This window comes from Sinocyclocheilus anshuiensis, unplaced genomic scaffold (assembly GCF_001515605.1).
Source record: "Sinocyclocheilus anshuiensis isolate Anshui unplaced genomic scaffold, SAMN03320099.WGS_v1.1 scaffold708, whole genome shotgun sequence".
NCBI classification, from domain to species: Eukaryota; Metazoa; Chordata; class Actinopteri; order Cypriniformes; family Cyprinidae; genus Sinocyclocheilus; species Sinocyclocheilus anshuiensis.
In genome coordinates this window covers 2,022,495-2,050,419 of record NW_015555881.1, presented here as the reverse complement: position 1 = coordinate 2,050,419, position 27,925 = coordinate 2,022,495, and the positions used below count along the sequence as shown (strand labels likewise).

At 35.6% G+C, this 27,925-nt stretch overlaps 1 protein-coding gene across 3 annotated transcripts in view; it reads left to right on the top strand.

Moving 5' to 3' along the window:
- Nucleotides 1–446: 446 nt before the first annotated feature.
- Nucleotides 447–27,925, top strand: part of LOC107675792 (CBP80/20-dependent translation initiation factor-like) — a 74,802-nt gene continuing 47,323 nt past the window's right edge. For 2 of the 3 annotated variants that reach the window (XM_016470255.1, XM_016470252.1), the window contains exons 1-6: nucleotides 5,414–5,620; nucleotides 20,549–20,760; nucleotides 22,085–22,156; nucleotides 25,104–25,226; nucleotides 25,314–25,384; nucleotides 26,729–26,833. In XM_016470255.1, the coding sequence (XP_016325741.1) occupies nucleotides 20,581–20,760; nucleotides 22,085–22,156; nucleotides 25,104–25,226; nucleotides 25,314–25,384; nucleotides 26,729–26,833 (551 nt within the window). In that variant the 5' untranslated portion in view covers nucleotides 5,414–5,620; nucleotides 20,549–20,580. Of the gene's footprint in view, nucleotides 499–5,413; nucleotides 5,621–20,548; nucleotides 20,761–22,084; nucleotides 22,157–25,103; nucleotides 25,227–25,313; nucleotides 25,385–26,728; nucleotides 26,834–27,925 lie in introns of those variants that run through there. The other variant, XM_016470253.1, reaches the window with a different exon arrangement.

Below are 27,925 nucleotides of genomic sequence, written 5' to 3'. Positions count from 1 at the left end.
CAACTATGTTCAGTATAGCATGCTACCATGCTACTTTACTACTTCTGCAGCATGCTTTATTTATGCACTTTTTTTAGAATATAAAATGTGCAGTATACAACAGATCACACTGTATCCCACAATGCAATGCACCTGACCTTCAATTTCCAGTGCAATGAATGAAACGTACAGATTTTTTTACATCTTGCTTAAATTTGTGATTATTTCCAGATGTAATTAGAGAGCAATGAGTTAAAACTGATGATAACTAGATGCCACTCAAATTAAGCATGCAATATAAAGAGGTCATGTGACCTTTTGGAATCTTTATTGCATATTGCATACTGTTTTACTTATTTAATATATATATATCCTGCTGGCTAAAGAGCCAAACACACACTGAGTGAGGATTTGTGTGTTTGTAACACCTGCTAATCTTCAATTATGTTTAAATGTTCAGCCGTTTAAACTCAACACTGTCTGTCAATCATCTCTCTGGAGCTGGACTGTAACATACTGGTGTGTGCTGCTGTAGTGTGGTAGAAAAACTCGGCTGCATCTTTACCTTTACATTTCAAGGAAATTGTGAGTGGTGTTTGCTTGTGCAAAACTTGCCACCATAATGTTAGAATATTGTGTGTGGTTTCCATGGCGTTGCTATGCAGTTGCTATGGTGCTCTGAGTGTTTTAACACATAGCTATGTGGTTTCTAGGGTGTTGCTTTGCAGTTGCTAAGGTGTTCTGAGTATTTTTAGCACATTCCCATGTGGTTTCTAGGGAGCTGCAAGAGTGTTCTGGGTGGTTTCCAGGGTGTTGCTATGCAGTTGCTAAGGTGTTCTGAATGTTTTATCACATAGCTATGTGGTTTCTAGGGCGTTACTTGGGAGTTCTGGGTGTTGCTATGCAGTTTCTAAAGTGTTCTGAGTGTTTTATCACATAGCTATGTGGATTCTAGGGAGTTGCTAGGATGTTCTAGGTGGCTTCCAGAGTGTTGCTATGCAGTTGCTAAGGTGTTCAGAGTGGTTTTAGAATGTTGATATGTTGTTTCTAGGAATGTTGGCTTCCAGGGCGTTGCTATGCCGTTTCTAAGGTATTCTGAGTGGTTGTTAGAGTGTTGCTATGCTGTTTCTGGGTGGTTGCTAGGGTGTTTTGGATGCTTTCTTACTGTCTCATGTCAAGAGTTTCACCTCATGTTTCACCTGTTTTAAGTCTGGTAAAGTATCCGCACACCCCTCCTCACCAAGACACATGATTTAGGCCACTAGTAGGGAGCCTTTGAACTGTGTTTATGATCACTACCATATAATGGTTTTCAATTTACATAACAGTGACTGTAAAATATGAATTTTAGGTATGGCAAAATCATATCTTGTGTTTTGATATTTGGGATATAGTCATCAGGTTACTATTGATTGGCCATTGGGCTAGTTTTGTTACGCAACCCTGGCAACCCTGGTGATAGTTCATCTGGATGGCATTCAGATCTACAGACAAGCGAGTGATGCTGTCGTGAGCAGGTGTGGAGGTGGCTGAACGCAGGGCCTGATGTTGTTTATGTTTGGGAGGGGGACATGGAGCAGAAGGAAGGGAGGTGGCTGTCCTGCATAATTCCACGTTTCAGTTTTTAAACGCAGGCCACAGCCTCACAGAAATATCATCACGCTGGCTCTCCCTCGCTAATTACTGCCTTGCATACCCTCCGCTGGCTCTGCTCGCTCGCTCTGGACGGAGCTGCAGTATTCACAGAGAAAAACAAATGCAAAACTGTCTTTACATCAACCCATTTGTGTTTGTGTTTAGGTGATACGCGGAAATGTGGAATAAAGGATGGGTCATTCATGTTATTTAAACTCTGTAACCTTCAAAATCCCACTTGTGATACAATTTAAATATAGTTCTATAACAGAACATAGCAGACTCCGGTTTTATTGATTATAATTTGGTTATTTAGATATCAAGAAAATAAACAGGATAGAAATAAAGAGTTAAAGTTATCTTACACAGGATTTCAGTTTTTTTCATTTGATATATTTTTAATTCTCATTTATTTCTCACTTTTTGTAAGATTTCTTTGTTTCTTGCTTCGTATGTATTTATATGTGCTCTATATGTAACTTTGAATTTAAACATTTTATAAATAAGTAAATGATTATAAATAAATGATTTTAAAATGATTATAAAACTAAAATCATTGCAATTCTCAATTATTTAGTGTAAGTTGAAGTACTAAAATAACTAAAACTATATATACAGTGGGTACGGAAAGTATTCAGACCCCCTAATATATGAGTGTCACAGCAAAGGGTCTGAATACTTAGGACCATGTGATATTTCAGTTTTTCTTTTTTAATAAATCTGCAAAAATGTCAACGATTCTGTGTTTTTCTGTCAATATGGGGTGCTGTGTGTACATTAATGAGGAAAAAAAATTAACTTAAATGATTTTAGCAAATGGCTGCAATATAACAAAGAGTGAAAAATTGAAGGGGGTCTGAATACTTTCCGTACCCACTGTATATATGAGTTTTTTAAATCATTGAATTTTAATTGAATTTTTTATATAATCAAACTTAATTCTGTTATTAACCAAGATGTAAAGTTTTACAAGAGATTTTATTAAATATGTACAGTATTGAAAGTGATATTAAGTGAAATTAAACACCATTTAAAACAGTATTCCTAAAAATATTACCGTTTTGTTTGCAATATTTTAATAAATAAATAATGCTGAAAAACATCCACTGAAACGGTTAAATTGTTCCATGAAATTTAACCTTTTGATCACTGATAAAACAAGCTAATATGATTTTTATCTTTAAAAACATTCAGATTAGTATTTTATCCAAAATATTAAGACATTAGGAATGACCCAGATCACACATGTAGTGGTCGTATTGTGTGGGAATGTGTGTTTGTGTGTCACAGCTGAACGGGACACACACAAAGATTCATGACAAATAAACAGTCAACAAATTGTGCCGCCCGAGCCCACTGCCCACACACAGACTGGCATGACGCCCGCGTGACTCACCATCTAATGACAGACTATTACAATAAAGTGAGGAGACTTCTGAGTGTCAGTGTGTGTGTGTGTGTGTGTGTGTGTGTGTAAGACTTGAGCTTGGCAGTGCTGTTATTGATGAAAACAGTTCTCGCCAAAATGGCCAAGCGAATGAAAGGTGTCGAAGAAGGACATCACATGCGATGACCTTCACAAACATAGTGATAATTGTGTGTGCGTGCGTGTGAACATGTGTTTTTGGCATGTAGAGGGAGGCGACTTTTCACTTGTCTTTTTAAGAATACATAATAGTCAGGGAAGCGCCATATTTAATGTCGGACAGGAATGAAAACGAGGCTGTGAGGGACTAAAGAACAGAGCGCTCAATTGTACTGTTCAGGGTTGCCAAGTACGCGGGCTGCTTTTAAACTGTTGCCGCGGGTTAGTTAAAGGTTTGATATATTGCATAAATTGTTTTTGACTGAAATAAGCCCTACTTATATTGAGATATGTTATGTTCTACCAATGATAAAACTACACTAGACTGGTAGGGAACCTTTGAGCTGTGTTTGTCATCACTACGATAGTGGTTTTCAATTTGCATAACAACTGAAAAATATGTATTTTGGATATGGGAATATCATATTTTTAGAATTGGTATATGGTAATTGGGTTACTTTTGGGCTATTTATGTCCAGCCATTGGGCTAGTTTTTGTACGCAACCCTGGTACTGTAGTTTAACAACAGATTGTTCAGCTTACGAAAAAACAAATACTTTCAGTAGACAAAACCTCGTGCCATTAGGCTATAAATACTGTAAGCCTATTCCTCACAGCCTCGTTTTCATTCACGTTAAATTCAGTATGGTGTCTAACCTGATTAAATGCTCAAATAATTCCCAACAGGGCCGTAAGACGGGAAAAACTGAACTATATCAAGTAAGATCAACTATATTATATACAATGCCAAACCCTAAAACAAAAAAAATCCAGTGCAACTCAACAAATAATATGTTCAGATGTGTTTTTTTTGCTACGTCCATAATGAGGTTATGTCTTAATCGCAAATTAATTAAATATATTTTCCAGTTAAATAGCCCAAATGCCAAGTGTTACAAACCACGTGTCTTTAACTGATCATGCACAAGAGGGCGATAGTGAACAGACAAAGATCCACAGAGAGCTGAATGCTGCAGAGGAGATTTATGACCACTAGGGGGCATCAGAAAACAAGGAAAAATATTGATAATGGTTGGCTACAGTGATACACTTTTATATGCCATCTAATATTGGCTAATAATAATAATATATATATATATATATATATATATATAGTTTTCTCCTTAGGGATTTTTTTGACAATTGACATTTATAATACTGTGGTATTATTGTACAAAAACCTTAGAGTATCATGAAAATACCATGGTAAATACATTTTAGTACTATGGTGTATATCAAAGTACCATGATATGTTTTTGTAAGTGAAAGAAACCCATGATACACCAAAAAAAGTAATGTATCATGGTGCTTTTGGAACATTTTCGTTTAGTTAGATACTTAATTTCATTCATTTATTTTAATACTTAATACTACTTAAAATGTCAATAAAAATAAATAAAATATATATAGATTATATATATATATTCATAAATTTTATTATTTTTTATATTAAATACTTTTTAAGTATTTAAGTATTTGTATGATCTTTTTACAAACAATATTTCCAAAGCACCAATAAAATATAAAATAAAATAAGGACAATAACAAACAAACAAACTGTTTTTAGGTTAGGTATCATTCACAGGTTATTTATAAATAAATACATTTTATTTAGTTTATTTCTTAAATACTTTAGCAACATTTCCAATGCATCAATACAAATCAAATAAAATAAAACAAATACATTTTGGTGACATACATCAAACTGCCATGGCATTATAAATAAAATAAAATATAATATAATAAAAAATAAAAATGAATGCACTTTAGTACTATAGTATATATCAAAATGCCATGATATTACATTTTAGTAAGGAAAAAATATATGACATTTTTTTCAAGTTAGACTGCCTTTTGATAATAAAATGGTAATTCATGACATTTAACAATTAAAATGACAATTGTTTTCGTTTTATTCATAGATATATACATTTATAGATAAATTCGCTTTAACTTTATATTATTTTATTTTATTTAGGCCTATAAGTACTTTATTGGCATGACTTTTTTTAAAAAATTTTTATACAAACAATATTTCCAAAGCATCAGTGCAAAAATAAAATAAACTGAATCGAAAATAAAATAAAATATTTTACAATGAGATAAGATACCACAGAATAGATTAACCATTCAACAAGATATTCCTTATAAATAGACATTCTCTTTGAACTCAAATTCCCATAATCCCCGGTTGCCTTGTGCGCGTGTCCTGTCAGCAAACCGGACTAAACGTCACATTCCTGCATTCTCATCCCTGCGAGCGCGAGTGTGTGTGTGTGTGTGTGTGAGAGAGAGAGAGAGGAACGCAGGCTAATATCTCCCTCCCGGACACGTCTCTGTCCACGGGAAACACTCATGACCGGGCGGATATAACCCCGGAGGACACCCGGCGATCCCCGCAGGCCCGATCGCAGATCTCGGGTGAGTGTATGCGTGTGTTTGGCCGCAGATCTGAATGTCTCGCCGGTTTGGGGTGTTTACTGTGGCGTAGCCAGCGCAGCCTGTAGTAACAGCGCGCGACCGGATGGAACGTCTGCGATACATTGTAACACTTCACACGAGCTGAGATCCGCAACTTTGTATCTTGTTACTGATAGAATGTATCGGTTTGATCTGGCCGCGGCGGCGGCGCTTTGATCACAGAGAAATGACAGATGTCTGGCGTTCTGATTGAACCTGATGACAGCTCAGATTCTTCTGATCACTGTGTGTGTTTTGGTTTCATTGTTGCTGTTTTTAAAATCTCAAGCCATAATAGGGAACGAATTTAAAGCAATAAAGGCACAAATGTTATGATTTTTGGAAAATAAACTGTCAGATATGTTAGTGTTAGGTGATTAACTGATCTGGGATCTGTCGGTGTCTATGTAAATATCCTCATCTCGATCATGAGAGTTGTTGCACTCTCCTGATGATCGGTTCTGGACTGTATTACCGGTTTCATATCGTATCGATCTCCGATGGTTGCATCAGACGCGGGCAGGGCCACAAACACGCATTTCTGTGAAAACAACTGTTCATACAGCGATAGCTGGACGCTTTTGTCCATTTCCTTGTACGACTTTCTGCGCAAGAGCACCTCCGGCTTCGAGTATGAATGAAACACACTGCATGAGTGTTTAGCGCTCCGCGATGTTCATCTCGCCTTAATCTGGGTCCGAATAAAACATCAGATCATGCACAGACTATACTGTCTCTTTGAATTTAAATCTATATTTATTCACACCGGCTCTTGAAAACCTCTATGCGAACACACTTGCCCGAAAAAGTGCGGGGGACGAATTTACGTGATATTAAAAGTGGGGGGGACACGTCCCCCACGTAATCTACGCCCCTGCACATATGCCTGCATGTAGTGCAGTTAAACAGCCCTGATCTTCCCCTGCTGCTTCACCCTCCTCATCAGCAGTGACACGCAGCTGGGCTGCATTTACACTAGTGATATATAGGCCCTTTTTTTTTCAACTGATATACTGGTTATTTCTATTAAAGTTCACCCAAAATGAAAATATGCTGAAATTTTATTTTCTTTCAGGCCATCTAAAATGTAGATGAGTTTGTTTCTTCATCAGATTTGGAGGAATGCAGCATTACATCACTTGCTCGCCAATAGATCCTCTGCAATGAATGGGTGCCGTCAGAATGAGAGTCCAAACAGCTGATAAAAACATCACAATAATCCACACCACTCCAGTCCATCAGTTAATGTCTTGTGAAGTGAAAAAGCTGCATTTTTGTAAGAAACAAATCCATCAAGGCATTTTTAACTTCAAACCATTGCTTCTGTTGCTTCCTCTATCCATAATATTGTTTTCTTCGGTGTCATCGGGTCTGAATCAGGAGAGAAATCTGCACAGATCAAGCACTGTTTATGAGCTAATACAGACCAAAACAGTTCTAAACAAATATGTGGGTGGATTTTGATGTTTGAAGCAGATAGACTTTTTCACTGGAGGAAGCGTTATTATAGACTATAGACTCATATTTTGGCCAGAAGCAACCGTTTAAAGTTGGTGTGGATTACTTGTGGATTATTGTGATGTTTTTGTCAGCTGTTTGGACTTTCATTTTGATGACACCCATTCACTGCAGAGAATGCATTGGTGAGTGATGTAAGTGAATATTTCTGGTTGAACTATTCTTTCAAGAGTGTCTGATTATATTAATTCACTCTCTGACCTTCAGCTGGCTGGTAATTTATGAGATCCTGGATTTGTCTGATTCAGCATATAAAACAGTAGCATTTAGGCCACTAGTTTGGATATCAGGTAGGACATATTCAGCATAATTGTACTGAATACATGCTTTAAATAATCATATTAATCTCTTACGGTTTTATTACTTATATAGTTCTGTAGTCACATTTATGCTTGTTTTAGTGATGTAACTTAAGTCAGTTTAAATATACAGGGAGAAACATTTTCAAGGGATTGGAGCTGTCTCACAAATCACTGTGAATTTCTCAGGATATAATATATGGATGTACAGAGAGAGAGAGAGAGATGTCTACACATGTCTACATGTCAGTCTGAGAGCATCAGATAGCAGAGCAGTTTCACTCTTCATTAGAACTGTACAGTTAATAATATAAACTCTAGATTAGTATAATAAGAATGTCCTTTGACTATATACACTTATCTGTGACACTTAAGTCTAACTCCGAGCAGTGGATTCAGTGTGATTTAGATGTGTGTGATTTAGACACGATGAGAGACAGTGTTGGTGGAGGGTTGAATGCAATACTGTCAGATTAGCTCATGTCTCATTCACCAGTGAGAAAACATACAAAGTGCATAATATTTCAATAATAACGCCTTCCATTCTCACTCGGTCTGCAATAGCGCAATGGAACGTGCTGATGACATATGTCTGTGTGAACAGGGTGCGCGGAGGTATGCAAATACACATGTTCACAGGCAGGTAGGACAGCCTATCGTAGTCCTCGGACCGAGGGATATGATTGGACGAACATTTTATGGTCGTACGCCTTCCACAGACAATATAAATACATATAAATACATGTAGACCACTTAACTTAGTGATTGCTGTTGGGATGTGAAGAGACTCTCAACCAGCATAACAAAAAATGTTTTTGAAACAAATCACCTAACTCTATACGAACAAGAAATTAACTTGTGAGAATTAATTAATTTGTCTCGTAGTGTCACAGGAAGATTCAAGCTTTTTATGTCATATGCACTTAGTTATATACAGAATGCAACCTGCAATGAAATATAAATCTTGTCCGCTTCATAGACTGTACATAACATATATAAAAAGATAAACAAATATATAATGAAATGAAATAATGAAAAAATGAGCAAACCTGAAATGATGCAAAGACTGTTAACTATATACAATAGAACTATTTTAATAACTGGGTGATATGCTGATTTTGCTAAATCGTGGTAAATGTTGTGGCTTTGTATAAAAAGAATTTGGAGTTCAATTAGAGGTCAAGTTTTGCCTAGATTGTCAGACAGAGTATGGCTGTTTCACTGGCTCGTGTTTCATAGCTCAACATGCTCTGAAATGTAAATAAGTTCCCTGGATTGTTATTATATTACTTCATAAGTAACATTTATTTACATTTTAAAATAATATTCAAACATTCACAGACAGCTTCATGTTCTTCAATATTTGGGTTTGCAATTGACTCTAAGAACAGTTGACTAATAGTAATAATATTAAGTTATGCTGAGGGATGATGTATACTGTGAACACTAACATCATAATGCACATGTAATTTCACCTCTTGTTGAATAAAATCTATTCCTTGACAAGAGAGGCTTTGTTTGTCTCATAGAGCAGTGCTGATAGGGCTGTTTTAGCCTCCCTGCTGCCCTCATCATGAATTAAGATTCTGATTGGTGCAGTCTGACAGTGTCTGTTCTTCTCATTGGTGGTTTGTGGTGCTGTGTGAGTTGGAAAGTGTGTGGAATGTGTTCACTTCCTGCTTCTTCGGCCAATCAGAGCTGCTGAATCTCATCGCATTCCATTGGGATTCAGATCAGATCATGAGTGTGTGAGAGAGGTAGAGACAAATTTGTGTGTGTGTGTGTTGTCTCTCCCTTTCCGGCTGTAATTTAGTTTTGTGGGCCTGTAGTTAAAAGTAGTTTAATATCTTGCACGCTCAGCATATTCTCATATTACTGTGCTTGTTTACAGAAAGACCGTTTAAACAGAAGTTTTATACTGACTGTCTCTACAAATGCAAAGATTTTGCTAAATTTTAAGTTTTAGCATTTGTAGTGTCAATGCTTATTTGTCCTGGATAACAGTGTGCAGTGTGCTGCTGACCGCCGTAAGCTGGATGAATGCATTTGACGTTGCATTGTTGTGGGTGATGTTGTTCATTGTAGGTTCTACAGTACGGAGAGCACAGCATTATCTGTTTTAAAAAGCTTTTGTTCAGTGCAATTCAACTGATTGTAGATGCTGTTTGGTGAGTTCTGTTTGGTTGTGCTTTAAATGTTTAGAGAATAAATTAGTTTAACCGATGCTTGAACTTCTGTCCGGTTTATGTTATTTGAAGACCTGTTTGGTTGTAGTTTAACTTGATTAGAAAATATTAAGATGTGTTCAACAGAAGTTTAACAGCTGTATTGGTACTATATGTTCGACTGATTATATCAGCTAATCAGGCAGTATATGACCATTTTAAGATGAACCACATCAAGATTTGATATACAGTGGTGTTCGCCATTCAATAAGGCATCAGGAACCTGATCACTAGATTTGAGCATTGATATTCAACAAGATCTGATCTGTGAATTAATCATAATTGGTTGTAAGTGAATCACCCCTCATTCATTGAGCTGATGTTGTTCAATAGCTGTTGATTTCTTCTTGGGTTGTTTTGAGTTAAGCTGTGATCACGTGCTGAAGAATAAGATTCTACACTGATTAGATCCTGTAGTTTGAGTGAAAGTTTGGTATTGTTCTAGTTGAGGTTCTGCTTTAGAACAGAACAATAGATGTATTGTTTCTTTTAATCTGGTGCTGCTTGGCTTTAGTTTTACACATGCACCATCATTTCCAGCACTAAAGCCCTTTCCTGGAGTTTCAGAAAACTCTGTTCCTTAGGGATACATTGATTTTGAGAAGATCATTGGTCTCTGAAGATCTTTTGGTCTCTGTGGTTTAGGGCTGCATGATTAATCGAATGCGATTGTCATGCGCTTAAGCAGTGATAAAGGCATTGCATTATAAATATACTTTATTTTAATGAAAATTATAATAATAAGAACTCAGATAAACTGTATATTGCCGTAGTCGTGTGTTTATTAGTCACGTTGAATCAATGAAAGCAGTTGAATCTTCTGTTTATTCAGCTGCAGCGATAGGCATTTTCTGGGTTTCTTCTGCGAGGCGTATTTGGAGTTTCAGCGCGAGAGCGCCCTCTGTACTTTGGATGGAGATTTACTGCTGATCACAGAACAGTGCTTCACTGAAAGATACGCATGACAATCGCAGCTTCTGTCGAATCGCGATCTTGATTCCATTTCGATTTATCGTGCAGCCCTACTGTGGTTCATTCTATTAGATGTTTTGGACGATTCAGGCTTTATTTTGATAATCCTCCCCAGGGCTGCACGATTTTGGGAAAAAAATCCAATGGTGAATTAATATGCAATTAAAAATACTTTCCAGATTTGCTGTGCTTGTCTGAAGGGCCGCACAATTTGGCCAAAATGTTGTGATTTTTTTTTTTATCAATATGCCTGACTTGTCTATAAAACATAATTTATTTGGTCTGGCAAATTTGTAATGACCCAGAATATCAACGATTTTTATCAAGACAAATTTTTAAGGACCCAGAATATCTTTTGCAATTTTTTTAATCACAAGTACATTTAAAAAATCTTTTATAGAATTGTATGCATGTCTGTTTGTCTAAGTTGAATTTTATGAAATGTTTGTATTTATTATATTGTATTGTTGAATGTTTAATTTGCCATGTGAAGCTAATATGGCAATATATTTAAATACAAAATAAATCAATATGTATAAAAAAGATTCATATCACTACTACTAAAAACAGATATAAAAAACGACTAAATAAAATAAAATAAGAAATCTAACTTTTGTAATATTTTTAATTATAAATGATAAAAAAATTAGTATTTAAGAAAACCAATATAGTATTAATAAAATAAATAAAAAAAATAAAATAATATTAATTTTAGTATTAATTAATACATAGTATTGATTTTAATTTTACTTTACAACTGTAAAATTACAATACTAATATTTATGACTGTATTAATTTCTTAATTTTCAGATGTTAAACCAGTGAGCAATTTGATAATCACACTAAGCCATGATGCAATTTTGATTTTATTTCAATTAATTGTGCCACCCCTAAAAACAACTCACTCACACTGAACATGACGGGTCATGTGGTTATGTAATCCAAACAGGCGGACTTCAGGAACAGAAAATCAGGCCTTTGATCAGACAAAATTGATCCAGATGTGTTTTGTGATGATGTTGGATGAGAACAGTTGACTGGCATCCTGTTGTCAGCGTTGCACTGGTGCTGATGTGACTGAAAGGTGTCGTCTTGACAACCGGCTGACATCATCATGGCTGTCAATCAGAGCTCCAACCTTTGTGATGTCAGGAGAACTCTCAAGACAAAACATCTGTTAGAAATGCTGAGCAGCATGCTGTCAACTTAGATTTCTAATTCAACTGTTTAAAGTTGAAGTCTCTTCAGCTTGCATTTATTTGTTAAAAAATACAGTAAAAACAAAAATATTGTGAAACATCTGTTTTCTATGCGAGTATATTTTAAAATGTAATTTACTGCTGTGATGCAAAGCTGAATTTTCAGCATGATTACTCCAATCTTCAGTGTCACATGATTCTTCAGAAATCATTCTAATACGCTGATTTACTGCTCAAGAAATATTTCTGATTATTATCAATGTTGAAAACAGTTGTGCTGCCCAATATTTTTGTGGAAACTGTGATAGAATGTTGTAAGGATTTAAGAATAGAAAGTTCAAAACAACAGCATTTATTTGAATTAGAATTTATTTGTAACATTATAAATATCTTCACTGTCAGTTATGATCAATTGCAACCTTGATTAATAAAAATATTAATTTCTTTAAAAACAATTCTCAAAATAAAAACTTTTGAACGATAGTTTCACTTTTGCCTAACAAGAAGCACAAAAGTTTTAAAAACTGTATCATTTATTGTAGATATTATTCATAATAAGTGTGGCTAATATCTTAGTCTGTGAAAGCTGAATGCTGTTTTGTCATTCTGTTAAAAATGGTCAAGTCAGATCTAGAGAAACTCAGGCATTTCACACACATTCCTCAAGTGTTTGTGCTGGTGAGAGTTAAATGGTTTGCACACAGATTGTATTGACTGCTGATGTGATTGATCGTTGTTTCAGTTCAAGGGCTCCAGGTTTCATCATTGTCCCAGTAGATCCTAAAGTCCATCGTAGTGAAGAAATGTGATGATATTTAACGAACAACAGCACCTCGGTGTCAGAATCCATGTGTTAGACATCGGCTGACCACAGGAGGAGCAAATGAGGGACTGGATACAGTAAAAACAGTAATATTGTGAATGTTATTACAAATTAAAAAAAAATGTTTTCTATGTGAATATATTGTAAACTGTAATTTATTCCTGTAATGAAAAGCTGTATTTTCAGCATCATTACTCCAGTCTTCAGTGTCACATGATCCTTCAGAAATCATTCTAATATGCTGATTGGTGATATCTGTGGCGTTTGTGTCTCTCTCTGTCTCTTAAGCACGTTTGCATGTTTGTGTTTATCAGGGACTGTGATGGTGTTTGAAAGTGTTTGCTCAGTTATTACAGTCTGATAGTAAACGCTGGATATTTCTTTATATTGCACCAGGGCAAAGTGTCCATGAGACTTTGAACTTCCCGTCAGTGTGTGATTGTGTGTTTGACACATTCACACATTTGCTCACGTGAATATATATATATATATATAGGACCTTTTAATCATAAACCATAGTTATAATTAAAGATGCATCAGTGACAATGTGAAACAGCATAATGCCACATGTTTATGGGTGAAAGTGAATATTCTTGCAAATCATTGGGATTCAGTTGGATTGTGGATATTATTGTTCATTATGATGTTTTATTATTAACAGTTGTTTCAGAAAGATTTTGATGCATGATCGTGAAAAAGAACATGATTTTTCTCTGGAATAGCATGCACTGATGGAACATGTTGGGAAAGTCATCCATCATGCTGATGTCACCGCTGTGATGATGCCGGCGTGTGTGTGTGTGTGTGGGGCGTGTCTGTGAGCTCTTTGTTCAAACAGCTGTTGTGAGCGAGTGTAACACACGTGGAGGATTTTACACACTCTACTGGACCAGACAACAAACCAGACACACACACACACACACACACACACACACAGCATCACTATCAGCGCACAGTGTCTCCCTGCTGTCACCCTTCTCTTATTTTGCTTCCACATTTGCTCTTTGTGTTGTTCCAGGTTCAACATATGCTTCTATTTATTGCTCCATCCACCCACTCACTTGGTTTTTTTTATAAAAAAAAAATAAGTAAATAAAAAAAGTAGATAAATATAGATGAAGTAGAATAGAAAGTGTTAGAGTTAGAGGGTCAAATAAAGGTGGAACAGATGTGTTTTTAGTCGTTTCTTGAAGATGGTTAAGGACTCAGCTTTGTTCTATACACACACACACACACACACACACACACACACACACACACACACACACACACACACACACACAGGACTCAGCTTTGTTCTATACACACACACACACACACACACACACACACACACCCATATATAATTTTGAACTTTCTATTAATTAAAGAATCTTGAAAGATGCATGGTTTCCACAAAAATATGAAGCAGGACATTATATGAAAAATGTGAACATTGATAATAGTCATAAATGTTTCTTAAGCAGCAAATCAGCATATTAGAATGATTTCTGAAGGATCATGTGACACTGAAGACTGGAGTAATGATGTTGAAAATTCAGCTTTGATCACAGGAATAAATTACTTTTTAAAATATATTCAAATAAAAGTCAGCTATTTAATATTGCAATAATATTTCACAATATTACTGTTGCCTAAATGCATAATATTCTAATTAAATCATAGTTAGAAGTAAAAACAACAACATAAAATTAGAATTGAAGCAATTTCTTTTTCTCTCTCATTCTTTGTTGTCCTTTCTTCTTTGATTTCTTCTCCTCTTCTTCTCTCTGTCAGATTCTCTCTTTGTCTTAGTTTCCGGTGGTCTTTGTGAGTGTCTGCAGACTGACGGCTCTGCTGTGAGGTGATCAGAGAGCAGTGAGACAGACACCATCAGTCAGACAGACAGGGATTTTACTGCAGTGCTGGAGGAAGGAACTATTTTGGTGGGAAATTAGACCCACATTAAACAGCTGAACACACACTCACACACACACACACGTTATACTGTTGTGTTAGTGTAGCTGTGCTGTTGTCATTGATTGTGGTTCATGTGTTTGTGTATGTAGATGGAAGCTGTTCTGGTTGGAAGCTGTTATTATTATAATAATTGCAGATATGTTATTTTTAATCTCCATTCACACTGCCAGCAACTCTAATGCAGAATATTACTAGTTACTCTAGTGGTTGGCCACTAGTAATTCAATTCAGGTTTATTTGTATAGCGCTTTTCACGTTACAAAGCAACTTTACAGCAAATAAAGTTTCTACAATATTTAGTGGTAGCTTATCAGTGGTGACTGTCAGTTAATGTACATATGGCAGAAATATACGGAAAAATCAATTAAAGACGTAATCAAACAGACGATGAACACTATTAACAGCAATTATTATATGATGCAATCGATGTTTAGAAATGTGAGCAAAAAACACATAAAAACCTTTAACAATTTGCATCCTAAAAGTCATGTTTTATTTTTTATTTTATTTTTTTATATTGTAATATCTTTTTCTGCCTCTGAAGAAACTTTTCTGATTATGTAATCAAGGAGAAATAGCATTAACCAATAATTTTACTGCCTAATAGGATCCGCAGTTCAATCAAATCATGTCTGGCTCTATAATTAGGCCTAAATTTAAGATTTATATATTTGAATTGCATTTAAAATTTGTTGGATCACAAAGTTTTAACATTAACTAATGAACTTAACGTGGCGTATATTTGTCAGTCATATAAAAATTAAATGGGAATAAATAAATAAAGTATGGCATAGATTATTATTCTCTTTAACTATATTTGATTTTGAAATCATAGTCATATTTTCAAAATGCATTCATTCAGATTGCTTTGAATCAACACAAATTTGTTAATTGTCAAAACAATTTAATTTATTCAGTTAAAAAGCATGAACACGGTTAAAATATTGCTAGATGTGGAACAAGCAATATTCAATTATTTTATGATAAATAAAACATATTTATTTTATTAGTACTATTATACAAATCTTACCTGTTTAATTTATGTTATTTAGGTATGACAAATATGCATCACATTAAGTTTATTAGTTTGTTTCAGTGTTATTTTAGTATCATTGAGAAATCTTGAGAAAGGACAAAAAAAAATGTTTTACACCTAAATCAGGTTAAACATTGCATGTTTTCTTTAGGTTCATTTTGGAGTTTATCTGTTTCAGAATTCTCCTGGTTTGTTTCTCAGTGTGTTCTAGAATCTCCATGTGTGTGTAAACAGCAGTTGTAGCGGTGAAGCGGTGCAGGATGTGCATTAGCTCCATTAGCAGAGAGCGTGTCGTAGCGCCCGAGGCTGTGACTGTCCTGTCAGAGACGTTTGCTCATTTAGACTTGACATGATGATATCCAGAGGAATTAAATTCTGCATGAAATGAGAAATGTTCATTGTCACGGGCACCATTATGTGAGCGGCTAATGGAAAAGCCCTAATGAGAGCTCAATTAATCTTATTTCTGGCTAAACAGATTTTTCCCCAAATGTGGGTATGTTTAGGCTATTTTTCTGCCAGTTTAAACAAGGCTGCTCATTATATTAAAGACTTTGTCAACAACTATTTAGAGATTTATTTTGTTATTTCCAACATAATGTTTGAAATATTTTCTGATTTCCAACCTAATGAAATTTGCAGCTCATTCCTACTCATGCATTTGTATACATGCACCGAAAAGACATTTGTCCTGTAGCAATGCTCTTATAATGCACATCATACAGGAGGGTTTATAAGCTGAAATGTGAAGCTTAAATTTTATAAAGCATTTATGTCTTCAGTAATAATATTTACTGGTGGTGGTTGAGGAGAGACCCCCCCACATGATTGTAAAGCACTTTGGGTGTACAACAATACACAATAAAGCGCTATATAAATGCATCATTCATTCATTCATTCATTCATTCATTCATCTTTTGCACTGTAAAGTGACAATTTTTTCATAATTCATGTGTTTGTTTGCACCATGTACAAGGATTTATGGATGCTTACTTTTGCTTACCTGTCAGATTTATTTTAGTTTTTTGGTTATACTCTTATAGTTTTTTTAGGGCTGCACGATAAATCGAAATGGAATCGAGATCGCGATTCGACAGAAGCTGAGATTGTCATGCGTATCTTTCAGTGAAGCACGGTTCTGTGATCAGCAGTAAATCTCCATCCGAAGGCCGGTTGCTAGGGTGTTCAGGGTGGTTTATATTTGGTTTGTCTAGTGTGTTGGTTTGTGTGTGGCTGCATGGGTGTTCTGGGTAGTCGCCAGAGGTTTGTGAGTTGTTGTTTAGGGTAGGGCTGCACGATAAATCGAAATGGAATCGAGATCGCGATTCGACAGAAGCTGCGATTGTCATGCGTATCTTTCAGTGAAGCACGGTTCTGTGATCAGCAGTAAATCTCTATCCAAAGGCCAGAGGGCGCTCTCGCGCTGAAACTCCAAATACGCCTCGCAGAAGAAACCCAGAAAATGCCTATCGCTGCTTAAATACTATGAAATATGTTGCGTGCCTTATTCTGTGTAAGAAGCCACATCATCTCACAGAAGTGAGTTTGGAGTAAAAATATGTTATTAAATGTGGTATTTTCACATGCTTTCAGATGGAGCAGCATTTACTTCACAGAGCCGTAGTTCACTGAGAAGCTATGCAAACAGCTGTCATTATCGCAAACGATTTCTTCGATTTCATAATCGCGCAATAAAATCGTCTGCGATTTTTTTTGCGTAACTTGTCAGTGAACTACGGCTATGTGTAGTAAATTCTGCTCCATCTGAAAGCACGTGATGATGATTTACTGCTGATTACAGAACCGGCATTACTATCAAAATGCGCATGACAATCGCATTCGATTAATCGTGCAGCCCTAGTTTTTGGTAATATTTTGAATAACATTTTTTGATATTTTCTGTTTTTAGTCATTTTATGACGTTTTTTTTTAATGTCTATTTAGTTTATATTATTTTCATTTGTTGGTTTTAGAATGAGAAATGTTGTATTTCAGTTAATGTTTTTATTTCAGGTAACTAAATTTAAATAAAACAATTTTTTTATTATTGTTTTAGTTTTAGTTTACTGCATTAACCCTAGTACCCGTATGAGGATGATAGTAAAAACAGGCTCCATCAGTCAGACAGATGTCCTTATTTTTAACAAATTAACAGTCTTTCTCTTCTGGGAAAATGGAGCAAAAATATTGATGACTCATCCTGCACTATACAGATTTTTGTCCAATCAAATGCTCTCTAGAACGAGAATGTCACGCCCCCAAAATTATGACTAGGGCTGTGCGTTAAATATCGCATGCGATTTATCGTGCAGCCCTAATTATGACTAACAAATGGTTCATGGCTGTAATGTAAATAAAAACTATTGGCTATTTATGAAAGAGGGGTGAGCTATTTTGATGCTCCTTAACTTCCTGTTTCAATAGGAAGTGTGTCAACACAGAAAATAAATCTGTGCTTGTCAAAGGATTTCATTAGATCTGCATGACACACATGACAAAATCACTTGCAATATTGTTTAAACTCTCAAATGTAATATCATTTAACAATATAATAAAGTATAGTATTTTGTGTGTGGTTAGTGTTGTCAGAGCGAAGGATCTGACTAAAATTAAAAAAGTGAAAAAGCATAATAGGACCCCTTTAAATGAAGTGTGTCATTGACAGATGATCATGCTGGAGTCAGTAGAGATCTCCAATCCTGACTCGACTCATTAAAGCTATCCGTCTGAATCTACTGACACAATGAAAGTTCTCACGCTTCTAATCCTGATCATCTCATGTGGTGCAGCTTATATCTCACACACACACACACACACACACACACACACACACACACACACACACCTTTTGTTTACATTCTCTGAAGTGTCTGATGTGGAATATATCACTAAAACTAACATGTTCAAGTGAAAGAAAAAGTAACATGGAAGCATGAGAATTTGAATATGTAACGAATATTTTATATATATAAATCAAACAAAACTTGAGAAAGGACAGGAAGAAAAGAGATAGAGAAATAGATTTTAGTCTTTTTTTTATTGCTAAATTTATTTGTTATTTAAAATATAAACACACACTATCAAAAGTTTGGGGTCTCATTTAGTTAATTTTGTTGAAAGAAGTTTCTTCTGCTCACCAAGGCTGCAAATATTTATCAAAATTACAGTAAAAAACAGTAATATTGTGAAATATTATTACAATTTAAAATGGGCATTTTCTATGTGAATATATGTTAAAATGTAATTTATTCCTGTGATCAAAGCTGAATTTTCAGCATCATTACTCCAGTCTTCAGTGTCACATGATCTTCAGAAATCATTCTAATATACTGATTTGCTGCTCAAGAAACATTTCTGATTATTATCAATGTTGAAAACAGTTGTGCTGCTTCATATTTGTGTGGAAATTGTAATACACTGGTGATATATTGAGGATTGTCAAAACGCTAATAAATGTCAAAATCTGCCCCTTATCATAACATAAGTCCCTGAGAGTATGTGACTGGAGTATGTTGGTCAGTTGGCCTCTCAGTTTTTAACCAGAATGAGCTGTGCTGTGGAGCAGACATTGATAATAGATCAGTAGGTTGGACAGATGATAGAACAGCTGCAAATGTAGATCATCTTCTTCGTATGCCCACAATATTCTCTGTCTTCCAGCAATTAGACGTCCTGTCATATGCTTGTGCTTCCTGTTTCTATTTCCACTGGTCTGGCTTTGTCAGTCTTTCTTTTACTCTATAGCTGTCTCTCACTGGATCTGTCAGATCTCTAGTTACTTTAATGCTGTGCTTGGGAGCATGATGAATATGTACACAAGGGTTCAATTCACAGATTACTGGTGGTGCAAAGAACAGTTACTAAACCAAGTAAATGATCTTAAATATGAGCAGATGTGTTTTTATAAATGGGAGCACAGGGTTCTTGCGGGTGTTATTTTGGATGTGTGCTGGTAAGATGGTGCTGCTCCAGTTGTAAATCCTCTTTGCTTGGCCAAGATTCAAGTATTGATTTAACACCAGATTACCAGTTCTCCCTTTCTCTCTCTCTCTCTCTCTCTCTCTCCCTGTGTCTCTCTCTCTCTGTGTCTGTCACCTGGTGTAAGCGGGGCATGTCGTCCCGCCCAGAGCCGTCAATATGTAATGCAAAACCCAATGGAGGAATAAATATAAAAGCAGGCGTGTGAAGCTCTTGAGTAACTGTACTTTGATACTGTAATTAAGTATTATTTTTGGGAATTTATATTTTGACTGAATACTGCTACAACTGAATACTTATGTAATTACTTTTTGAATGAAAAAAATTAGTTATTTTTAAAGCTAGTTTGCTTAAGTTTTTTTTATTTTTTTACTAAAAATACTTTTGACTTTTCTAAGAGTAAAGAGAGTAAGAAAAGAAACCGATTGGAGGTGAAAGATGAGAGGAGAGACAGATGGACTGGTAAAGCAGAAGCAGACAGGACTTTATGAATCGATTATGTTTGTGGCTCTCTGTGGCTCTGCTGCCGCCACTGGTGAAGCAGATGAACTGCAGCGTGTCATAGTCTGAATGAGTCTCAGTCAGGGGTCGATGTGACTGATCTGCACTGACTGCAGCATGAGCTCCAGATCATCAGAGTTTTGATTGCTTCAGAGTGATTTTCATTTAAAAAAAAAAAGAAATATCAAATATTGTTAGATTTTAAAATGCTTAACATAACATTAATGTACATTTGGATGTCATTAAATAATTGTCATAAAAATCATTGTGAATAATCATAAAAATATATTATAAAATTTGTATTCTCCATTTGAAATGGCAATTCACATTATTTTTCACATTACTAACAACTTCCTTTTTCTCTTTGCCCTGCCCACAGCTCCCTTCCCTCCCCCCACTGGGCTGGTTGCCATGGAGAGCTCATCGGTAGCGTCAGCATCGTCAGAGGCGGGAAGCCCGCGCTCGCAGGAGATCGAGGAGCTGGAGCGCTTCATCGACAGCTACGTGCTGGAGTACCAGGTGCAGGGACTCCTGAGCGACAAAAACGAAACCGAACAGGATGTGGACAAGACCCTGTCCCACACCTCACAGGTAAATCACACACTGTCCCACACCTCACAGTTCAAACACACCCTGTCCCACACCTCACAGTTCAAACACACCCTGTCCCGAACCTCACAGGTAAAACACACCTCGACCCACACCTCATACCCCGTCCCAGTCCTCGCAGGTATAACCAGAGCTGGGAGTAATTGATTACATGTAATCTGGATTACGTAATCAGATTCCAAAAATTAAGTACTTGTAATTAGATTAAATTACATTTTAAAATACTTGTAATCAGACTACAGTTACTTTTTTTATGGATTACATGATTACATATTATTCGCACAATAGCTATAAATTATTCATAATTTATTGATTCTCTCTAAAATATCCTACCGCATTCAGAAAGTCTGTTAGTTTTGTGGACATTCACACAGAGATCAGTCACTAGTCAGGTGGTCACATGGCATTTGAGCACTGTATTTACAAAAATTAGTTCAGGTTTAAGATGTGTTTCAACATTGCATCAACTACTGATGAACACATTAATTAAAGGTTATTTAATCATGTATTACTATGTCTTTGTAAGGCTTTTGTCTTTCAAACACATTAAAATGCACAAATTCACGCTATTTCTTATTTACATGTAATGCAGGGATTCCCAAACTTTTTTGTCATCTGAACCTCTTTCACCTAATATATTTACTAGAAGTACCCCTGAGATTTTAAAATAAATATTTAATATCACATATCACATTCTCTGATGTTGGTTAATGGTCACATGACATGCAGATAAACAAATACAATATTTAATTTTGTTAGTAAGTGTTTCATTTTAAAATGATTTATTTATTTTTACATTTTTATGATTTAATGAATTAATAGCTTTTCATTAAACTCATTCAACTCCGTTCCTTTATGAACCCTAGTTTGGGAAACCTTGATGTAATGTTATTTAATGTTTAATGCACCTCATGTTGTTAATTACAATGAATTAAATATATTTTCTTACTCGTTGTATTTTTACATCAATATGGTACAAGATTATCCTGTTTAAATCAATGTGATAAACAAGTTAGGTCAAAAGTAATCTGATTATATTACCTAAAATGTGTAATGTAATGGATTATTTTGGAATTTGGAATCAGTAACGGATTACAATCTGTAAGTAATCTACCCAGCTCTGGGTATAACGCACCCCGTCCCACACCTCACAGGAAAAACAGACCCTACATGCAGGCACCTCACACCCTGTACCGCACCTCAAAAGCTGTGTTGAAGATGATGCACTATAATTCTGTTTTATTAAGTAATAATCAAAACAAATAAATCAAATTTGACACTAATGGTGTCTCTCTCTGTCTCTCAGTGGACAAAAGACTGCAGTGATAAGATTGACGGGAGCTGGTCATCCTCACGGGGCAGGGGCTCATCCAAACCAGTGAGTTTTGCATGTGTGTCTGATCCGAAACTCTTGTGTAACACCCTATTCACACCCGACACAAGCGGCTCGTCAAAAGTCATTTGTCTTATTATAACTGATGAAGCTGTGAAAGCATCTGTTGCAGTCGCCTCTGGTGCAGAGACAGTGTTAGTGTTGAAGATGTGTAGAAATGTTTGAAAATGACTCTAGGTGTTCAGAAACAGATGCGTTTGTCATCAGAAAACTTTATAGATGAGTATATTGATGGACACAGAAACATCAAACTAGCGCTGGGTCCCAGTTCACATACTGTCTGTCCTGAATAGTGTGCGAGATTGGGGTTAGAGCATCCCAAATCATAGATGTAAATAGTACATCACAAGTGCCTGGATGGCGTGCTGTTTGTCAAAGTGGAGCTAGATGTTAATGTTAAAATGAAAACACAAGTGCACTGTATGCAAGTATTTCTAGCTCTGCTAGTTTGATTGCCTGTGCCATGTCATTCAGAAATGTGTCGGTCCGCAATTTGTAACTCTGTGCAAGTGCGCACTTCATACTTGTTGCCATAAGGGGCACTATTGAGTAAAACATTTTGAAAAAATTGTTTCATTTGAAATGTTTTATTTATTAGTTCGGTAATTTTTTATTTCAATTTTCAATTGCATTTCCCTTTCCAAAAGCTTTGTGCGCAAACGTTTGCAAGCAAGTTTCTCGAGAGCGCCAAAATTTGGTGAGCATATGCAAAAGCAAATAAATTATAATTTTCTTCCCATGCAATATTTTTTCTCATTAGACTCTTTCTGGTCAGTTTTCTTTTTTATCGCAAGTACTGTCGATAGTTTGACGAGAGTTTTGTTCAGCAAGAGCTGATCTGCTGCAATTCTTTCGTTTTTTGTAACCGATTTCTGTGCACTTATGCACATTTTTTATACAGTGCTTTATTCGTGCTGTCAAAATTAACGCGTTAACGCAGGCGATTAATTTTTTCAGTGTAACGCATTAAAAATATTTAACGCTGTTAACGCAGGGGCGGGGCTACGGTTGGCAACCCCACTCACAACTGCTGTTTCGGTCTCTTTTTTTCGTGACGAGAACCATAGATTATTTAAACGCAGAAAGTCTTTATGACCACATCAAACCGGAGACGTTTCAGACGTGCGCTCCAACTTTACTTCAGCGCCAGGCGCGAGTCACATGAGCACGGAGAACGGTACTGTGCTCGTAGCACGTGCTCTTCAATTGCACGCACAAAGGCGCCGGCGCGTGCTGTAGTATCATTTCATATCAAATCGCGAAAGACATTACGAGCATGCAATGCCGCAGTTATGTCGCAAGTTAAGTCATGAAGTTACCAAAAAGGCCATTAAAGCTGCCTTAAAACTGTGCATGCATGCAATATATTTTACTAGTAACTAGTAACTTAGTTACTGTATTAATATTACTTTTGCAGTAACTAGTAGTGTAACTAATTGGGTGGAGGGCCACTGTCCTGCAGAGTTTAGCTCCAACCCTGAAAAAAAAAATACCTACCTGTATCCTGAAGACCTTGATTAGTTTGTTCAGGTGTGTTTAATTAGGGTTAGAGCTAAACCCTGCAGGGACACCGGCCCTCCAGGATCAACGTTCCCCACCCCTGCTTTATACAATACTATGGAAGCTTGTTTCGACCACAGGAAAAAAATGAAAAACAATAAAAATTAATAATTGTGAATTTTTATCTCACAATTCTAACATTTTTTTCTTGCAATTCTGAGAAAGGAATTGTAATATATAAACTCAAAATTACAAGATATATCTTAAGATAAGTTTATATCACAATTCTAAGATGAAAAGAGAAGAAAAAAGTTTTGAATTGTGAGAGAAAATTTGCAGTTACCTTTTTTAATTTTGTTTCTTCGACAGAAACAAAAAAAAACAGAATTGCGAGATATAAACTCAGAATTCTGAGGAAAAATGTCAGAATTGCGAGATGCAAACTCGAGTTTATAACTTGCGACTGTGAGATATAAAATAAAAATTCTGAGAAAAAGTCTGGATTATCACATTTAAACTTGCAATTGCAAGATAAAACAGTCAGAATTATGAGATTAAAAGGCGCAATACTTTGCTGTAAAGCAACTCTAAAAAGACAATAGTGTCATTATTCAGCTCAAGTCAGTTCAATGTTGATTCAAGTTCAGTTTAATAACAGTGCTGATGATGCAAAATTCATTAAAGTATGAATGAATTCAATTCAGCTATAAAGCAGCTCTACAGAAGACAATAGGGTCATCGTCCATCTCATTTCTGATAATGTCATCAGTGCAGTCAAACCGCTGCAGACATACAGTATATGCGTGAATATGCAGACCGATGCATCACTGTGTTCTGAATGTTCCCTCATTAGTGACACTGGAGCAGACTAAAGCTGTCAGACATATGCTTAATTTGAGTGTATATTAAATATTAAAGACGGTACACATGAAAAGGTTAGATGCACTGTGCTGCATGTATATACATATATATATATATATATATATATATATATATATATTGCTTTGCAGTGTGTGAGAGAGCATTGTGAATGACACAGTGACAGTATTGTGGTCTGAGGTCACGTGATGCGATGAGGTCACTGAATGAGCTGTGTCCTCTGAACATTCACTGACATGCTGATGTCACATGCTTTGCTGCTGCACATGCTCAGTTGCGTCTGATCAACCATTGCCTGGTTTGACTGAACTGAAATCTCATTTGACATGCTCAGATTATCTTGTGCTTATTTTTATGTTATTAAAATTATTTTGGAGTCATGTAGGGAAACCAGATCAAATATCTGTCAACGGGGTATGAAAACTAGTTTTCCCCTTGAATTAAGTATATATATTTTTAAACATATCCTGCAGATGTTGAACAAGTTAGTAAATGTATCCATGCTCACATCCAGTGTCAGATGAATCTGAATGAATCTTCTTGTCTCTCTCAGGATGATTGGGAGCACAGCAGTAATGGCAGCACCGGTTCTAGACCCAGTTCAGGTTCTCGACCCGGTTCTGGTTCTAGATCAGGCAGCAGAGGACGAAACAACCAGTTCAGAGCCCCAGCGAAGGTGAGATATCATATTTATACATTGATGTCATCAGGAAAGTTTTTTTTTTTTTAATGTTTTTAAACTTTCATGATGTGTGTGTTTTAGAATGGAAACAGAGACTGTTCTTTCGATGTCTTGGGGACGGACATTTGGGCTGCAAACCTGGACTGTCATGGGTGAGATTCACACGCATACTTTTAATAAATCTAGGCATGTAAATAATGACATATAATAGTAGGGCTGCATGAATAATTGAAATAAAACCAAACTCGTGATATGGCTTAGTGATGATTTCATTTAAAAAAGACTGTAGAAATGCACACAGTTCATTTACATCTTTGTTCAGTGAATCAAGGAAAACAGTCTTCGATTAGTCGATCCAGACTGCTGAAATGTGTCCATATTTTCAGCAGTCAGTGAATATTTTCATCTAAATTAGACTCACAGTCTAATTTAAACCTTGTCACGGGCTAAATTTAATTAATGAGGCTGTCACCTTCAGGCCTTTCTCTCTCTCTCTCTCTCACACACACACACACACACACACACACACTAGAGGCTAGTTGTTCTTTTATTAGATTTGAGCCATGTGTAAAAATATTACTGCAATTCAAAATAACTGTTTTCTATGTGAATATATTGTAAAATGTCATTTATTCCTGTGATCAAAGCTGAATATTAGGCTGCATTGATTTGATCACAAATACAGTAAAACCAGAAATATTGTGAACTATTATTACCATTTAAAAGAACTGTTTTCAATATTAATATATGTTAAAATGTAATTTATTTCTGTGATCAAAGCTGTATTTTCAGCATCATTACTCCAGTCTTCAGTGTCACATGATCTTCAGAAATCATTCTAATATACTGATTTGCTGCTCAAGAAACATTTCTGATTATTATCAATGTTGAAAACAGTTGTGCTGCCCATATTTGTGTGGAAACGGTGATACATTTTATTTTTCAGGATTCTCTGATGAATAGAAAGCTCAAAAGAACAGCATTCATTTGAAATATAAATCGTTTGCATTGCATATAAATGTCTTTACCGTCACTGTTGAGCAATTTAATGCATCCTTGACAAATAAAAGTATTAATTTCTTTAGGAAAAAAAAAAATACTGACCCCAAACTTTTGAACATCAGTGTACATTACAGATTTCGTAAGCTGTTTTTTGTAGATTGTTCAGTTTAGTGTGCAGGTTGCAAATGCTTTAATTCAGAGTTATGCCCTATAATCCGTTCAGAGCTCCATATCGCCTTTCAGAATAAGCTCTGAGTTTGTATTGATTTATTCAGTGGATTTTAGCAGAGTTTTACAGTCCTAAATGGATCAGGGAGAAATGGAAGCTTTGAATGAGCTTGTCACGATGCATGTTAAAAAAAAAGGCTTAATTTTCTTTATTTTGGGGGTAAAATGTGACTTTAGGTCTTTAGTTGAAGTGTAAATGTACTGTAGTTAATGATTCCTATTGTTTGTGTGTTAATGCTGTGATTTGTGTGTGCTTGTGCTCACAGAGGCGCTACGTGGGACATTCAGCCGGAGAAACTGGATTTCTCCCAGTTTCACAGGAGGCCGTACAGAGGGACACCGAAACACCTCCCGCACATCGACCGAGAAGGGTGAGACAGACGATAGCGTCAGATCAGACACACACAGATACAGTCTGAATCACTTCACAGCAATACACTGAATGCATTTATGCAAGTGTATTTATAAGAATGTAAATCTGCATGTCAGGGAGTTTTCAGCATTCAGTGTTGTTGTGAGGTGAGCTGTGATGGGGTGTGGCGCTCTGCTCCCTGCTGCCCTCTACTGGGTGAATGAGAAATGACATTGAGAGAATTTAACTCTGTAAATCCTACTGTATAATATTTGATACATATTTCTATGGCTTCTAAATGAACAACATCTTCAAAACTTTGCTGAAAAACAGCAAATCACCTTCAGCTCGTGCTTCACGTGTCTTTCTGCTGTCAAATATTTACTGATTTTTATAAAGTAAATGAAAAAATAACTTTCATATGAAGTAATAATCAAGATGAACACTTATGGACTGATTATCCATACATCATTTTTAGAAAAATTGTTCAAATATGATCATCAGGTTTTTGAGGAATGTTTATTTGTTCATCTTTCAATCATGATTGCATTGCATTATATGATTTGATTATCAACCTAAGCATTTAAATCTCATTTTACTTAGACAGATTATTGGAGATATAGAGTGAAGACTGACATTTATATCATTTTAAGGATCTGATCTACTATTATAAAGATCTCAATGATTTACATTACACGTATCAGAATTTCATCACGTTTTGTTCTTATAATTGTCATCATATGCACCAAATTGCCTATTTGTGCTCAGTTTAAGAATAAAACTGATCTGTTTTTTCCTCCATATTCTCACTATATCATAATATATGAGCCATAAAAACTTGATGTATGTAATATGATACTAAAAAAAAACCAAAAAAAAAACCACACAAATGCAAACAATAAAATATATATTTTGTCTAAAGGTTCAAAAAAAATAGTTTTTTTTTTTAGACTGTTATTTCACATGTCAGGCTTTACAGAATAAAATTGTAGGACTTGGTTTATTTATTTAGTTATGATGGAAACTTAAAAGACCATCATTAACCATAATAGCTAGTACTACTTTATTTGTTGTTGCTTATATGTGTCAAAATGATTAGAATAAACAAGCC